At 45.0% G+C, this 17,452-nt stretch overlaps 1 protein-coding gene across 1 annotated transcript in view; it reads left to right on the plus strand.

Annotated features, from left to right (window-relative positions):
- The first annotated feature begins 699 nt into the window (after positions 1-699).
- Positions 700-17,452, plus strand: part of CCN4 (cellular communication network factor 4) — a 35,246-nt gene continuing 18,493 nt past the window's right edge. Inside the window, exons 1-2 of the mRNA XM_059474707.1 lie at positions 700-747; positions 908-957. Of these exons, the coding sequence (XP_059330690.1) occupies positions 717-747; positions 908-957 (81 nt within the window). The 5' untranslated portion in view covers positions 700-716. The remainder of the gene's footprint in view (positions 748-907; positions 958-17,452) is intronic.

Consider the following 17,452-nt stretch of genomic DNA (forward strand, 5'->3'; position numbering starts at 1 on the left):
AAATTCAGATTAGGAATGGTTGGGGGAAAGCCTATACCTGTTCCTAAGTAAAAGGGCAAAAATACATCGGACTTTTTCTCAGCTAAAATCAGGGCATATGTTTGCAGGGATACAGGTGATCAGAGAGTTTGGGGTGAGGTTTGGGTTCAGGGTGGGGTTTGCACTCCCATGTACCTGGACAACATTTGTCATGCCCACTGCTGGCACAGGACAGAAGTGTAATAGGGCTGATGCACCCTCCTAAACACTGAAATCATGGAGGGGATGTGAGGCATGGCAGGGGATTGTGTGATCTGGGGTTGCTCTGTAAAGAGAGGAGTCCCAAAGGAGTTGTCAGACTGCTTCCCACAGGGTGTGCAGGACAAATGTCCTTTTGCTCTTCAAATGAAGTCACTCTTTTAAAAAAAATCAAACACATCAAACATCTGTGAATAATTGTACACGTGTCATGTCATTGATTGTAACCAGTAAAGCCAGATCAAACTTTCCTCGCTGTACCAGCCACATTGCCAGAGTCCGAACGCCTTCAGCAGGGTGAGGGATGAGCTCTGAGCCCTTTGGAGCTGAGCTAAAATCGCAGCGGGCTGGACCCGGCGCTGCCGCTGCCCCTTTAAGAGCCCTTTGGCTCACGGCGATGCTCTGAAATGCAGGAGGTGGGACAACACCGCGCACAAAAATGAAGAAGTGAAGGCAGGAAAAGTTTCTCCAGAGGAAAAATGCAGGGCTTGTCCTTCACCGTGACGTCAGGTCTGTCTTTAATAAAATCCCCAAAGAGCCAAGAGAAAAAGGCAGAGTGCCTAGGCTGGGTTGCCGGTTCAGGATTGCTCTGCGTTCCCCAAAGTGGTGTTTTTGTTCAAAACGGCTCTAAATCTGGGTTCAATCAAATGTATTTAATCCCGGCTTCCAGGGATGAAGTGGCTTTTGCCCTGGATTCTAGCAGCAAGCAGCATTTTGCAGGTGAGTTTGGAAACTGCCGGGGAGAGCTGTCTCTGCATACACACCGGGGTTGGATGCAGGGTGGGCTGGGAGAGCCGAGGGTGCTGCAGAGATCTGGGGAGGTGTGAGAGCAGGGGGGGAAAGGTGAGCTGAGAGGAAAGGAAAGGAAAGGAAAGGAAAGGAAAGGAAAGGAAAGGAAAGGAAAGGAAAGGAAAGGATGCAGAAGTGTCTCAGAGTTGAGCTCTTCTCAGCATCCAGGTGGATCAGCACAGAAAACTGTCGGGTTTTTTCTGTGTATTGCCACTATTTATGCCATGGAGCAGAAGAAGGATGAGGAGATTCCCCTCAGCAGCGCGGCCGAGGCTGTCAGGACCGGTGTGGAGGGGACAGGGCAGGTTCCCCACGGGTGCCCAGGAGCGCCGGGACCGAGGCAGCCCCGGTGCCGGTACCGGGGCGGGGTGAAGCCGTGACGGGGCCGGGATGGGGATCGGGACCGGGATCGGGTCCCGGAGGTGCCGCGGCCGCTCCCGCAGGTGGAGCCGCTCCCGCCGCTGCCCCGGGAGAAGGGTTTGATCCTCGATCCCTTCCCGATCTCTTGGAGCCGCTTTCCTCCCCCTCCCCTTTGGGAAAGCCGGTCCAGGGAAGCGCTCGTTTCCCAAAGGTGCCGGAGTTTTGCTGTGCCTTTGCCGGGTGGATTTCCCGGACGGGAGCCGGGGCTGGGAGCGGCTGAGGCAGCCGAGGGTCCGGCGGGACCCGGTGAGCGATCCCTGTCCCCATCCCCAGCGCTGCACTCGGGGCTCGGGGAGCCTCAGGGACCCCGGGAATGAGTTCCACTCTATCCTCCCGTCCCCGGGATGTCAGAGACCCCTTTGGGCTCCCCAGCTCGGGGTGGGGTTCCCGGATTCAGACACGTGTCAGCGGTGTCCGAGCATCCCTGTGCCCGGAGCGGGGTGACACCGCCTGCTCTGCTCTGCACCGGGGATTTTGCATCCCCTCTGCTTCAGGGGCTGGTGGTTTGTGAGATGCAGCGAGACTCTAAACCAGGGGAGCAGCACACCTGGGTGACGGCAGATGGCACACAGATAAGGCCTGCGTGGATGCTGATAACAGGCCGGCTTCTGTAAAATAAAACACTCCGCAAAGCCGACGGCAAACAAACGGCACCTCCTGTGCTCCTGCGGGAAGCTGGTTCTTACCGCAGCTTATTTTTGTTCAGCAGGGAAAAAATCAAAGGAGGGAGGTGCCCCCTGCCCCCCAAACACTGTCACTAGAAGAGATCTGTGCAAACGTTGTAAATTGTGCAGGGGTTGTCCTGGGTTCCCTTGGTATCAAAGATTTTTGTGAAAAACTTGCTGTGGAATGAAAATCTCTGTGAATGTGTCAATACATGCAGGCACATGTTTTTGCTGAGGGGCTAGGCAAGTGAGTGCAATCCAGATGCTCCTGGCAGCATGTTTGGTCTAAAGAGTATCTAAAAAGAGTTCAAAACAGTTTAAAAAATAGCCTAAAAAGTCTCCTGGGTCTCAACAGTTCCAGCTCAGGCTCTCCATTGAGCAGAGCAGGTGAAGCTGCTCCTTGGGGCATTTGGGGACGCTGTCACCTCCTGAACACACCCTTGGGTTGGAACTTGGAAAGCTGTGCTCGGAAACCACTGAGTGGGGATAATTTCTCCCCAATAATGAAATGGCTTTCTCTGGACCCTGTCCATGCCTGAGCTGGGATGTGATGGGGGTTGGTAGGCTGAGCAAAGCAGGTTTCTGTTTGTCATATACAGGGGAGTGGGGAAAAGATGAAAAAAGTAAACAGCATGAATCAGTGAGAGGGGGTGGGCAGAGCACCTGGGAGGGAGTATTGGCCTATGGAGTATTGACAGGACTTTGGGGAGCAGAGAATTCTTAAGGGTGTTGTATGAAGAAACAAGGAATATTGCAATTATTTTGAGATATTGTGAATATTTAGCTGGCCTGGCCACCCTGCTAATGAGATATTTTAGATAAGTCATGAGACTCATAACAGATGAGTCCTGGTAAAGCTCCAACACTGTCTCAACTCATCATCCGTAGCTTTTTGTCTTTGCTGGCATCATCACAACAGTAATAAAGATCTTTCTGACTCTGTGGAGACATCCATGGAGTGGTAGCACCAGGCAGGTCACTGTGCACATTGTGCAAAGCCCTGAGGTCTCCATGGAGGCTTGTCACTCTTCACATATGGGAAGAACTGTGGGCAGAAAAAGATGTTCCACTGGGAAAGGATTGACCCTCTGGATTAGATATAATATTGTTCCAGGGAGAAAGGCAGAGGAGATAATATAGGAAGGTCAGGCAGGTCTCAAAGGCATTTCAGAGGGCAGCTCTCAGGTTCTGCATCTCCTGGTACTGTTTGAAGCAGTTATTCAGTTCTTAAGGAATTTTATCAACAGGGGTTTTTATTAGGGCAAAACTGCACAGGTGATGGGCTTGTGAAAAAAAAAATAACTGAACATTGCTGGAATTTTAGGCATAAGTTTTGAAAGATTTCTTGAAATATCTTGTTGTTTTGGGGGGTTTTTTTGTGGGTTTTTTGGAGTTTTGGGGTTTTTTATGTTTGTTTCTTTTTTCTTTTTTTAAATATAGATATAGGGACAGAGACCTTGGGAGCCTAAGTCCCTTCAACCAGGCTGAGATTCCTCAGTGCCTGACTCATTTTTGCAGCAAGGACTTTAAAACTGGATGTGTTGGCTCCTTTCAGGGTTGCACATTGAGGAGTCAGAGCCAGCATCTTCAGTCTCCAGTCCTGATGAGTCAGAAGTGTGAGACCACTTCTTCAGAAAGGACAAAATGTCCTAAACCAGGGAGATGATTAAATAAACTATTCTGCACTTTGTAGAAAAGTAGCAAAGGAGCTTAGGTAAGAAGAACAGCATTGGAGGCTTCTAAAACACTTGAAGTGGAAGAATGGGTGTTGTGTGGATCTGATAATCTAAAATAAAAAATAATAGGGTGAATGCAAACCTGCAGACTTCTCAAATAGAGAAAGAAAGCAATGAATCAAGTTGTTCTTCATCACATCTACTAGGAGGCAGGTATTGATTTATCTGATGTGATGGCAGTCATGGTCCACAAACACAATGCTTTTGGCTTTGATGGGTGGGAAGGAGGAGAGAGATGCTCAAAAAATGGTTTTATTTGGCACCATCTCATTTGCGGCCACCTATTTCACTACATAGGAACTGATAATGACCCAGGCTCAGGGCTGCCTCAGGCTGTGTGTTAAGAACCACAATGTGTTATTTTTCCTTCTTTTATGAGACTTATCTTACAGATATAAAGCCAAGAATTTAATCTTTAAGATATTTGGATTTGGTAACATGAAAAAAATTTAAAATTTCTTTGGGCTCTTCCAGGAAAAACCATATTTCCACCAAACATAAACATAAACAAAACCAAAACAAAAACACAAATAAAAGACAAAGTGACACCTTTAGTCTTCCCTGCAAAAGTCCCATGGGTCTCCAGGGAGGGTGAGCTGAGCTTTACCTGTTAAGTGCTTCTTGACAGAATGCTCCTGGTTTGCACCATGGCTAATGATGCACAGATAATCTCAGGCAGCAGAGGTTCAAAATTGCAGTGTCTTGTCCCTCTAACCTTCCCACTATTCCCTCTTGCTCAACAACATCTGGTTACCAGAGGTAGACTGGATACACTTCTCTGAAGGGCTCTTATCCTACACTTCCATAAATTGTGGTCAGCAATTAAATCGCTTTGGTTATAGCAGCTGAAGATTCAGCTCTGGAAATTTAACATCTTGAGGCTTGGAGCTGGCAGACACACCTCCCATGGGCATGGCTGCATTGTGCACTGGGCCCTCACAAAGCTGAGCTTTCTTTTGGCAGACCCCCTCACACATCCATTGCAGAGTGAAATCATTGCTAAGGCAACGTCCTGAAGGTAGCACTGAATGTTCTTCACGTGGGTCAGAGACCCACACCCAGGTCTGGTTTTGATGAAGATGCTTCCTAAGTACACACAGACACTCACACACAGAATTTCTGCCAAGGGAAGTAGGGCCTGATGCATTTTATTTCAGAATTTCTCCTGGAAGTGTCTGAATTTGCATTGGTAGTGTGAAACAATATCTTTTCCAGCATTGACCACTACAGGGCTGTGGGCAGGGATTGGTTTCCTCACCCTCCTCATAGCTGTGCCTGTTTGTGTCCCCTGGGACAGGTCCTGTCCCCATTCCACACTGCAGCACTCCTGCCCTCAGGAGAGGCTCCTCCAGGAGGAGGCATTAGTTAAAAGTGAGAGGTATGGAGTTTAACAAAAAGGTGAGGTTTATTTGATGATTCTGTGTGTCTGTCCTTTCAAGTACTCATGCATGTTTACTTTCTCCTGCCTTCCCCAAGTGCTTTGGTCAAAAATTTCAGAAGTCCTCAATACCCATAGGGGACATTTGTTCTTCAGAAGCTCTGGATTCCCATGTTAGCATGTGAAGAATTGCTGTAGCATTTTGCCAGGCTCAGCTTGCTGAGAACTGCTCCTTTTGGATGTCTCTGTGTCCCAGAGGGGTCTGGAGCATTCCTGTCTGGACAGCCCTGGCTCTCAGGCATGAGTGGAATTGAAGCTGTTCACAAACCCAAGAAATGTATGTGAACCTTGGCAGCTGTGGCCTGGCAAAGCTGGACACCCACAGCTTCAGCTGAAGATACATTTGAATATTGAACCTGGCAGTGTCTCATGGTGTGGGCCAGGAAGCAGAGTGAGATTTTACTCAGTCTTTCAGATTTGTCAGTATGAGGTTTGGGTAGCTATCCTGGATTAATTTATTCCTCCTGTTTTCCCCTTTGCTTTCATATTATATAGTTCAAGCATCCTCATTCTTATGGCACATATCTTAAAAACACAATTTTCCCTTTCTTTGAGTAGAAACATTGACTGGTAGTTGATAGACCCAAAGAAATGCTACCCATTTCTTTCCTTTCTGTGTTCTGATGTCCACCGAGTTGGACTGGACTTGCAGCACCCAATTTCATGTTTTGTGCCACCCAGGGTTTGCTGCTACCTGAGGTCAGTTCACTTCAGCTCCCCATTGCTGCAGGACACCACAGATCTGATTTTCACAGATGTGTTGCAGGGTCAAGGGACTCTGAATGCTGCTTTAGGAGCTCTGTGCAGGTGTTCTCCAGTGCTGCTCTGAGTTTCCTAGCTGTGGGTGAGGGTCACAGGTTCTTCTACAGCCTGGTGGTCTCCCAGCTTTGGGATGTACCTCTGCTGGTGCCCTGTTCTTTCTTCATCCATACTGAAACCTTAAGTGTGTTTTGGCATCCTGGATGAAGCTTCTGGAGTCCTTTTAATCCCTTGTATTTTCTTGTAGATTACTGCTGGGTTTTGTAATCCTTGCATCTGGGCAAGGTGTGGGAAAGCAAAAGGAAAAAGGGCATTTTTACCTCTGTGGGTGCCAGGCACTGACTCTGTCCCACAAGAAAATATTCTTGTGGTTGGGGAAGGAAAGGAGAGCCTTCAGGCTGCAATAGCTGTGGAAGAAGATAGCACTTGAGCTGAACTTTGTGGCACAGCTCAAATAATGAATTTCTAATACTTGGGTTGGTAATGCATTCCAGGACTCTGTGGTCATCTCAGTTCCTCTTCTGTTTCTGAATAGCTCCCACGTTGTTCTTCTGTTTTATTAGTCTGGGTCTGTCATTCCACTTAACCTACAAAGCAAATGAGAGATGAGCAAGTTGGAAGGCCAAGTTCCATGAAATCCAGGATGGTGAGCCATGAGCCCAAAAGGAAACCTGAGAGGGATTTGCAGAAATAATTGTGGGCTCATCCACAGAGGGTTATGAGTCACCTGGACCCTGATGGTGCTGGACACCTGCACAGTTAAACCTTTGCAATTCCAGCACTGAAAAGGACCTTATCCTATGAGCTTGCACTGCAAATTCACAGGATTTTCTTGGAAAAAATATCTCATGCTGCGTGGTGGGAAGGTGCAGCAAGATCTCTTGATCCAGCATGAAACAAACTGCTACTCATCTCAAAGTAAACTTGCCCTTTCCCTTCCAAACACATTGAAATAATCTCCAGTGAAAGGCTTGGAAGAGGATATGATGGATTGGTTTTATTATTACATCTCTAACATGCAACTGTGTTGCTTGACTCAGTTAGTATTTACATTAGATTCAGAAATATGTAAATATCATGTGCAGTCATAGAATTATAGAATGGTTTGGGTTGGACAGGATTTTTAAAGGTCAAGCTGTCCAACCCTGCTGCAATGAGCAGGGGCATCTTCAACTCAACCAGGCTGCTCAGAGCCCTCCAGCCTGACCATCAGTGTTTTCAGGGATGGAGCAGCCACCACCTTTCTGGGCAACCAGTGCCAGTGTTCAACCACCCTACCAAAAATCTTCCCTATGTCTAATCCAAGATCCAAGTTGTCCTTCCTTCAATTTAAAGCCATTACCCCTTGCACCCTTGCAGTGTATAAGGAAAAGAACACAGTCAAATCAGGAGCAGTAACCAGTTTTGTAATTCTGTACAATGCCTGACAGAAAATTAGCTGTATGCCACCAGGAGCAGTGCAGCCCACACAGGCTTCACAGCTCTGACCAAAATTGCTCTGAATGACCCACTGACTATCATTATTTAAAATAATGATAATATTTTCATAATAATGATTTTATTTTCATTAGAAGGTAGCAATAATGTGTAGCTGCATGAACTGCTGCACTGTCCCTTTTCTAGGATTTGTAAATGCAACTCACATTTGAATTTCTGAGTGGCTTAAAGGTTTTGATTCTTTCCATGCTCCACCAGTTTTCCACACTATGATCAGGGTTTTGTTTCTGTTACTTTCTTACTGAAGCTTTATGAGTTACAAGTGATGGCAGGATGGGTAGGGGGTTGGTTTTTTTTCTCTTACTGAAGTTTCCTCTTCTCCACACACATATCCTTGTCCTGTGAAAAGAAGAATATAGAGTAAGAAATGGAGCATGGCTTTGCTGGAACACAGTTTGATGCCTTTTGGGAGCAACACTAATCATCCCAAGCAATGACTCTGGTGGATTTGTTTTATCCATGTAGAGACCAGTCTTCTTGCACTGGGTGAACAATGGCTCTGCAGAGAGACCGGGAACTTCCCCAGAAAGGGCCATGATTATCCCATAGCATCTCCTGGCTGTGCTCTACACCCCTGTGCCATCATCACTGCCGTGCCTGCTGTGTCCTTGGCATTCTCATAGCTGTGGGCACATGAGGCCACTCTGCAGCTGAGGTTTTGGACTTGCAAATCCTCCTTTCTGGTTTTGTCAAGTCCACCAGTAAATTCCTGGCTGTATGTGATGACCAAGCAGGCTACAGCTCACATTTATGGTCACCAACTTGTATCAGCTGTGACAAAGGGAACTCTGTATCTGGGCTGATAAGGAGGCAGAGACATTGAAATCCACACGAGGAGAATTAAATTCTCCTCTGAATGGCTGGCACATGTTCCTGGCTGCCCCCAGGCTACCAATTCCTGGGCTTGAGACTAACAGCTGGGTCACTTTAGCTGTTTAGCAAGGAAGGACCAAACCACAAAAACTGCAGCCAGTGCTAAGGATCTGCAAATGGATTACAAGACAAAACTCTTCAGTTACATTTTAATGAGGGGGAAAAGAAGAATAAGGAAAATAAAACAAGAATAAGGAAAATAGCCAGGTTTCATTAACTAGTTTGGCATTCAGCAGGTGATTTATTGATAAGTACTGCTGGCAATATTTCCTGCAAGATCTTGGATTTACGGGACTGGATCATACCCACAGCATCTGTGTGTGGGCTGATAAACACTGAAGTAAGAGAATGAGGGCACATTCATTTGGCTGCTTTCTGTGAGTTTAATTTCCACATTTGACCCTAGCAGTTAAATATAAAATGATATTCCTGCTATTTGACACTGCAGTTCATTTATGGAGACTGTTCACTATTAATTTTCACTGTTCTAGTGGCGTCCCAAGGGCACATTTTTAAAATGACATTTATTCTATGAGGCACAGCAGTCCTTGAGCCTGACAAAGGGGTCATAGGGAGTGGAATTTGGGAGGTTGCTTGAGTTACATTTGCAGATTTTTCATCAAAACCTGTGCTGTTGTTGCACAGTGCACTGGGGCTCCCCACAGTGGTGGTGTGATCCTGCTTATGAGGGCTGGTGAACTCCTTGCCCACCAAAGCTGCCTGGGTGTGGGTGAGCTCCTGGGTTTGTGGTGGAACAATGCATTACATACCTAGTTTCGGCTCAAATAAGATGTTTCTGCTTTTTGAAGATGATTTGTTTAATTTTGTGTGGTTTACATGTATGTATGTGTGTGTGTGTATACATAGTGTATATATATAGTACACATATGCATACTCCACTCTCTTTGTATTTTTTTGGTTTGTGTCAGTTTTTCCATACATATCATACAGAGAGTCTGCTTGCACTTGAGGAGATGTTTGTGCTGTATTATTCACTGTTTCTATACTATAGAAACTATATTAAAATGCTTGCCAGAGTATCATCTGGGAGTCTGGAGTATTTGATCAGAGGAGTAAATGCATACCGCAGCAGCAAAGTTGAGATTCCTTTAAAACCTCTGCATCCTCGATAACTGTAACATTTTATAGGGCAATTATTAAATAATTGAATTTATTTCATTCCCATGTAACTATATGACTGTAAAGGGCTTGATCAGTGTTTCATTGTTCACCCTCTAACATACAAGGGAAATCTTCTTACAAAAACTGCCTCTGCAGTGGGAGCTGACAGGATATAAATGTATACAGGATACAAATATATGGCTTCACACCTCCCTGCCCCTCCCCATTGCCTGCTCCAGTGTGGTTTTTCTGGCACAAAAGGTGTCCGTGGAGCAGCCTTAGCCCAGGGGATGCTCTGCTGGGAGCACCATTTGTGCACCAACACTGCCCTCGCGTGTCGGGGCTGGGGCAGACCAAAATGCTGGTAACCGCATCATCAGCAATTCATCTTCATCCTTCCAGAGACAGCTCACACAGCTGCTGTTCTCCCCCATGGCTGCAAGCAGCAGTGTTAACTCTTTAAGGGCTGAGGTGTTGCCACTTTCCAGGCTGGTGTGGTTTGGGATGGGGAAGTGACAGCAATACCCTGGCCTGAGCAAAGTTCTGTTTGGTTTTGCTTTGTTCTGTGTTGAGACATTCACAGTGTCAGCAAGTCTCTGGATCACAAACAGGAATTTTGTCACCTGCTTGGTTTAGTCTCAGCAGTATCAGAGCTGCCTGCAAGCAAGAGGGAATTGTGTGAAAGACCCATTTCATCACTCTGCACAGACCCATCCAGCTATAAACTGCTGATCGCCGCTGATATGTGAGATTTGAAGGTGCTGGAGAGGTGAAAGAGTTCTGCCCTTTTGCAGGCATCAGGTGCATGTAAAGATTGAAAGCCAAACACTAAGAATCTGGCTTTGCTGAGCTGACAGCACCTGAGAGGCAGCTCAGGGGAATGATTTCTTTTTTGCATCCAGTCAGAACTCAGTAGTTTATTAGCTGTGGGTAGGAGGAGGGATGATGGTATGGTTGCAGTGTAGGAACAAGAAATCTAACTGCTATTTCTGGCTCTGCCACAGATAGCCTGTCTGTCTGTGGGACAGTCACTTCACCTCTGGGGCCCCAGATTAAAACAGAGTCATTTAATAATATCACCCTCATGAACCTTGCTTCTTTCCACCATGAGTGATCCCTCCTAGAAACAGAATGTGACACCCTCTTCTTGCTTGTGCATGTGATGTATGTGCATCCCAAGCTGGAGAGATGATACCTTTAAGTACATCAGAGTTCATATTTAATTCCTGCATCAGTTTTTTAGGTTGACTCGCTGGCATATCTTTTTTACCAAAGCTCTGAATTTCAGTTCTGTTTCCACTGACAATGGGATCCAAGAGATTAATTCTCCAGCTCATTTCATCCTTTTTATATATTTACAATTTCACTCCTTTTCTTTTTTCTTTTAGTGAATTTGTGCCTGGAACTGTTCCCTTTTCCTTACTTGTAGTTTCCACTGTATTTAATTCAAAAGCTATGGTTTTGCCCCCAAAGTCATGTAAAAGTCAAGGCCTCTTTCTATTTTCTTTCTTCCAAATTTGCAATCTGTCAGCTTTTGTTAGGGGTGGCAGGGAAGGTACAGCTGCTTTTTGGAGCTTTCTGTTGTGTATTAAAAGAGGATCTGAGCTTCAGGCATATCTGGTTTAAGGCTGGAGTGAAAAGCCCAGGCTGGCTCAAGAGCTGGCTCTGATTTCTTCTAAGCCCCCTCACTCCCACTGCACAAATTTTCTCTTTTTGCTGTTTCTGGGCCAGATCATCAGGAACAGCCTGTTCTCCCTGTCCAGGGACTCATCACCCCCACTGCCTTCTCTTTTGTGGCACATGGGACAGGATGCTGCCCATAGCCATCACTCTGCTGACTGCTCCTCCCGAGCAGCTCTCACTGAAAAGAAAAAAAAAACCCTTAGGAAAATTGTTTGGATCAGCCCATGTCCCAGGCCTCACATGGGAGACTTATCCAGGTGATCTTCTCTCCAAATTCCCTTTGGCTCTGTCTCCCTGCTGGCTTCTCATCCTTTGTGCTGTGCTCAGCTGCTGCTCGGGCAGCCAAAACGTGGCTGAGAGAGCCCTGTGGTGTTCTCCTGTCAGCAGCAGGGACTCTTTGTCTCCCAGTGTGGGGCTGCCAAGGCAGGTGAGCCCCAGGTGGGGACCTCAGGGCCTGGGCACCCACAGCCCCAACTGTGGCATTCACATTCTCCGAAAAAATTCCTTCGCCCAGGATTTTCCTCCTGGGAAGCCGGGGGGGCGTCTCAGAGAAAAGGAAAACAATAATTATCTCATTGCTTTTCCTGTGTTGTGCTGGTCTGGAATGTGTTAGAAGATTGTTTACCCAAGGTGATTGTTTGATTGGATTCTGGTGTAAATTGTTTTGACTCATTGGCCAATCAGTGCCAAGCTGGGTCAGGACTCTGGAAAGAGTCACGAGTTTTCACTATTATCTTTTAGCATTCAGGAAGCATCTTTTCTGTATTCTTTAGTATAGTATAGTATTCTTTAATATAATATAGTATAATAAAGTAATAAAGTAGCTTTCTGAGAACATGGAGTCAGATGCATCCTGCCTTTGTTGGGCCATTCCCTGCAAACTCAATACCCAATGGGCTCCCCTTGACGTGGGCTCCAGGGCAGGAGCAAACTCCTGACTCAGAGCTGTCACAATGCACTGGCCCTGGGACCTGACCACCTTTATAACCATCTTTATAACCACCTTTATAACCATCTTTATCCAAGCCTTGCATGACAAACATTCTCAGCCAAGTGCTGCTGATTTTCAGAAAGGGAAAGAATTCTTTTCCCAGCCATGAGCTAGCAGCCAAGAGAAGGAACTTTCCCCTGCCAGGTCTGTTGAATTTTAAATGTGAGCTCTATGGAAATCCAGACCAAGAGGGACCAGATGTGGTGAAATTGCCCATGACAAAGTAAGGAAGCTTTACAAATCTGAGAGAACATCGAGGTGAAAATTTTGAATCTGAATTCAAGGTTTTCTTTAAAGAATGTTATCAAGTAGCCAGAATGTTATCAAGTAGCCAAACTATTAAAAAGTGATTTCCCTTAACCTGAGATGCAGAGACCATCTTGGAACATCTGTTATGGGAACTTCCTCATGAACCCCAGATCAGTGCTGAAGAAAAACTGTTTTGGAACAAAACCATTCTTTTCTTCCCTTCTCACGAACATTGAATAAATCTTTCTCAGATATTTGAATAGCAGACATTCTGAATTATCTTAATGCCATGGACATACCTGCTGCCTCCTGACAGTTGCCCTGGATTTTCAGCCTCTGCCTGTGGAAACCCCTGGTTCTTCTGGGTATTTTTTAAATCTCATAATATTTTGTGATCATCTTATTTCCCTTTGCTGCTATTAAAGTGTAAAACAGCGTTTGGTTTTGGTGTTTTTTTTTTGTTGTTGTTGGTTTTGGGGAGTTTTTGTTTGGTTTTGGGTTTTTTTGGGTTAATCTACGTGGATTATTTGATGCTATTAAAAACTATGGCATGAAATGATACAGCACCATTTCCCCTGAGTTGAGTAATTACCTGAAATAAAACCCCCAAACAAAAAGGATATGGATCTAAATCCCTCTTAATTATTGAAAATAAGGTAAAAATGTGGCAGAGTGGCTGTGAAACCCAGGCATCCTCTCTCCACAGCCACTACCAAGCAGGCAGTATCTGTTTTCTCTTCTGACCTGGGGATTTAATGGTTGTGGGCTCTGTGAACATGGGGGCTGAGGCTCTGGTCCCTAAAGGTCAGCCTTAAACTCCCCCCAGCCACCATGCAGTTTGTAACAGACTTGAAATCATTAGTTCTTGGCTTGCAAAATGAGTATATTTGGAAAAAATAAAATGTTGTTTCTTCTCAGTTTGCATCAATCTCTGTAACAGGCTGGCTTGCTTGTGTGCCTGTGGTTTGTTTTTTCTAATAAAAGAGACTGAGTAGGAAGGACACTTTTGCTACAAGTGCCCTGTAGCAAAATTTGCAGGTTTTTTACTCATCTTCTGGTAAAAATGCTAATGCACTTCCTGCCATTTTTGTAGAGTTGTGATGAACTGTATCAGAAATGGGGGGTGAAGGAAGAAAAGTCCTTTTGTATTACAGTTAAAATGCTGAATTCCACTGTTTACTTGGAAAGCTGATGGGAGATCTGGGTAGGGTCAGGAACCTGATTCACACCAATATTCTAAAATCTCTATTTTTCTCTACTTTGTGTCTGAGTTTTATATTGAAACCAATGAGTGTTGGACACTCCTCTGGGGCTGGGAGCTTGGCTGAAGGAATTCAGAAATACAAAATTGAAATCATAAATTCTTAAGGGTATTCAACCATGGAGAGTAGGGGAGAGAGGAGAAAAGTGGCCTGGAGGCCAGGCAAGATGTGGGGGTGTATGGTGAGATGGAGAACCATGGGGGTCCGGTCCACACAACTTTGGCTGCTTCTGGCTCAGCTCGACCCAAGGGCCTGTCAGTCATCCCCATGTCAGTAAATTCCCATCATCTGAGACTTCCTTGAGCCTTGAACAGGCTTTATGTCTTCATGGTGGGCTGGAGAGAGGATGCTACTGCTGATAACTGCTGTGCCAGCACACTGGATCTGCCCTCTCCCTCTCTGTCCTTTGTTTCTACAGAGTTTGCACGCTTGTGGTCTTTCTTTTTTTGTGTTAAATCTCCCCTGTTAATCTCCTTGGTAGGTTTGAGAAAGAAAAGGACAAGTTTAAAAATGCACTTCTGACTCCAGATTCCACTTCCTGTTGATACAGCTGTGTTTTCTACTGGATAGCTCTGTAAACACAGCGTTTAACCCTTCACATCTTCCAGTTGTGTTGCTTCAGCATCACCAGTTTCTCTCCTTAAAGGAAATTTCTAGCTTCTCTGTCCAGAGCATCCTTTTTTCCCTCCTTCTTCTTTTAGCACATCCTCACACATTACACATCCTGCTGTAGCTTAACACTTCACTCAAAAGGAGCAGGATTTCCTCTTGCTGTTGGTGAAAACACTTCTGTCCTTCAGAATCCCTGTTTTGTCATGTTATTTTGGTGGAGGGGAAATAATTGAATCTTCTAAGTTTAATCTACAGGTATTGAAATAATTAAATTTCCTGGCAAGAGCACCAGCAGAAAACCAATGTACCAGAATTCCGTAAAGAGAATTTTTAGTGCATGAGATGAGAAAGTGTCTAATAGACCTCAGCTGGGGATAAATGACATTCCAGGGGTGAACAAAATCTTCACCTCTGTCTGTTTTCTTTTGGGTCTGCACACTATTTAATCGATGGCATTGGGGGTATCAGACCCTATTTAATTGATGGCATTTGTGATATCATACCCATTGGTGAGGACCTGGTTGCATCTGACTCTGCCATCCTGAGTGAAACCTCTCTGCTGCTGGAGCTACAGGCATATCCAGCCTGAGGAATGTCCTGCCTGCCAGATCATGCCTGAAGAAAATGCAGAAACCCTTATTTTTCTAAAGTAGATTTCCTGAAGGTGCTCAACTGTGGTGTTCCACCATATTTGAACTCTTCCAGACACATCTGAAAGTCATATTCAGACAAAATCATATGCTAAAAGCTGAATAAGGATATTTCTGTGGGTGAGTGGGTAGAAATTTGTTCTTCCCAGGTGCAGCACCAGCAAAGCCCTGAGGTTACAGCCCTTGTAGCAGCTCTGGGTTTCCCACCTCTCCCTGTCCATACTGATGTCTTCATAGGGAACTCATCCCTCACCTGCATTCATTCCCTTCTCCCTGGCAGCTGCATGTTCCTCCATGGTCTGGGCACCTCACAATCTTCAGAGTTTGTTCCTTGTAGCAACAGAATTGTTACCACTCCTGTTCTGCAGACACAGAGAGGTTCAAACAGCAAAGTCATGCTCTACTCTTCCAAAGCAGAGTTTATGTTCTCCACTTTGGCTGCATTAAAATCAGGCATTTTATGTAGAATTGTCAAGATTCTTGTGAAGTCAATGCAATGATTCCCTCTGCATTTAACACAGGTTTGCACCAGGGTTTGCACCCAGCAGCTGTGAATGCAGCTCCTTGTCAGAGAAGCTGAGGAGAGTGGGTGGATTTTGACACATTTCAGCAGTGCCAAAGATCCCAGTGACCTACTGAGTGTCTCACAAGGGTGGTTACTGCTTATAACCAAACCTGGAATCTTCTATAGCACTGCACAGAGCTGTGACCGTGTTCACAGGGGTCTCAGGTTGAGGGAAGAGATGAGGATCTGACTCCATGTTTCAGAAGGCTTGATTTATTATTTTATGATATATATTACATTAAAACTATACTAAAAGAATAGAAGAAAGGATTTAATCAGAAGGCTAGCTAAGAACAGAATAGGAAAGAATGATAACAAAAGCTTGTGTGTCGGACAGAGAGCTCGAGCCAGCTGACTGTGATTGGCCATTAATTAGAAACAACCAACATGGGCCAATCACAGATCCACCTGTTGCATTCCACAGCAGCAGATAATCATTGTTTACATTTTGTTCCTGAGGCCTCCAGCTTCTCAGGAGGAAAAATCCTAAGGAAAGGATTTTCCATAAAAGATGTCTGTGACACAGAGCTGGTGACTTGCTCCAGCACATTTTTGGACCCAAAACACTCATACATTTGACTTCCAGGGGGATTTATTTGTGGACTAGATCAAATTAATTTGTCAGTGCAAATTATCTGACTTTTATTAGCATAAATATTCTTTTAAGGCATTGCTGTTTTAGTCATGCTGTTCTGCCTGTCATTTATCCTTTGCAGTGACTATGAGAAGTGAACAAGATGCATGCATGTGCAATTACCACGTGGCTTTGTGGTCTATATTAGAAAAGGAACTTCTCTTACATAGTCTTACTTGTAATTATGTCTTGCTGCATGGGCATCTCCAGGTCCCAGACAAAATTGATTTCCTCCATTTCTCCTCCTCTCTCCAGCTGAAAGATTTTGTGTTGTTCAGCCTGGAAAAGAGAAAGCTTCATGGTGGAGTCATTGTAGCCTTCCATGACTTATAAAAGCAGCTTATAAAAAGAGAGGCAGAGATTTTTACATGGGCAGATGTGACAGGACAAGGGGGAACAGGTTTAAATCAGAAGAGGAGGCACATTTACATTAAATATTAGGGGAAATCCTTTACTGCGAGGGTGGTAAGGCACAGACACAGCTGCCCAGAGAAGTTTTGGACACATTGTCTCTGGAAGTGTTCAAGGCCAGGCTGGATGGGCTCTGAGCAATCTGCCCTACTGGATTCTTTCCTTCTCTGGGGGAAATCTGGTCAGATATCCTCTTGAATGTGTAAGAAATGAGTAGCTTCTACATTCACAGAGAAGAAAAATGTTTCTTTTATACCTTTAATGGGATAGATTGACACTGAAATGACTGCATGCCCCAAACCCTTTCCCTCCTGATGGGCTTGTCTTGAAAGCAGATTTTCTTTTCCTTTCTTAAAGAAAAATTAGAGGTTGGTTTGCTTGTGGTTGGGCTTGAAGCTTACATGAAGTTTATGACAGCACTAAGAAAATTAATAATATGTAAAAATAATTTGTGTTTTGACATGTCTTATTAGATGTTCTCTTGGAAATGCAGTGCTGATGCTGATTTCCAGCATGATCCCCAGACAGGTTAAAGTCTGTCATAAGAACTCATCTGTCCCAGATTGGTGCCAGCTTTAGGGGGTAATTTTCACTCTAGATAGCATCCAGTCTGTGGGCTTCTGATGTCCTTTTGCACATCTCTAAATTCAGGTACTGTACAGCATTTCACACCTGACCACCACTGAGACTGAGCTGATCAGCTGGGTGAGAATATCACTTGATCTGTTTTCCTAGATTTCGAAGACAGAGGATGCTTCTTTCCAACACTGTCTGTTTTGGTAGACCAAAAACTACCTGTGCAGGCTTGTCACTTGTAACAGATCACAAAAAACTGAGCACAGGGCTGTCCTGGATCTGG

This window comes from Ammospiza nelsoni, chromosome 1, assembly GCF_027579445.1.
Source record: "Ammospiza nelsoni isolate bAmmNel1 chromosome 1, bAmmNel1.pri, whole genome shotgun sequence".
Lineage (NCBI taxonomy): Eukaryota > Metazoa > Chordata > Aves > Passeriformes > Passerellidae > Ammospiza > Ammospiza nelsoni.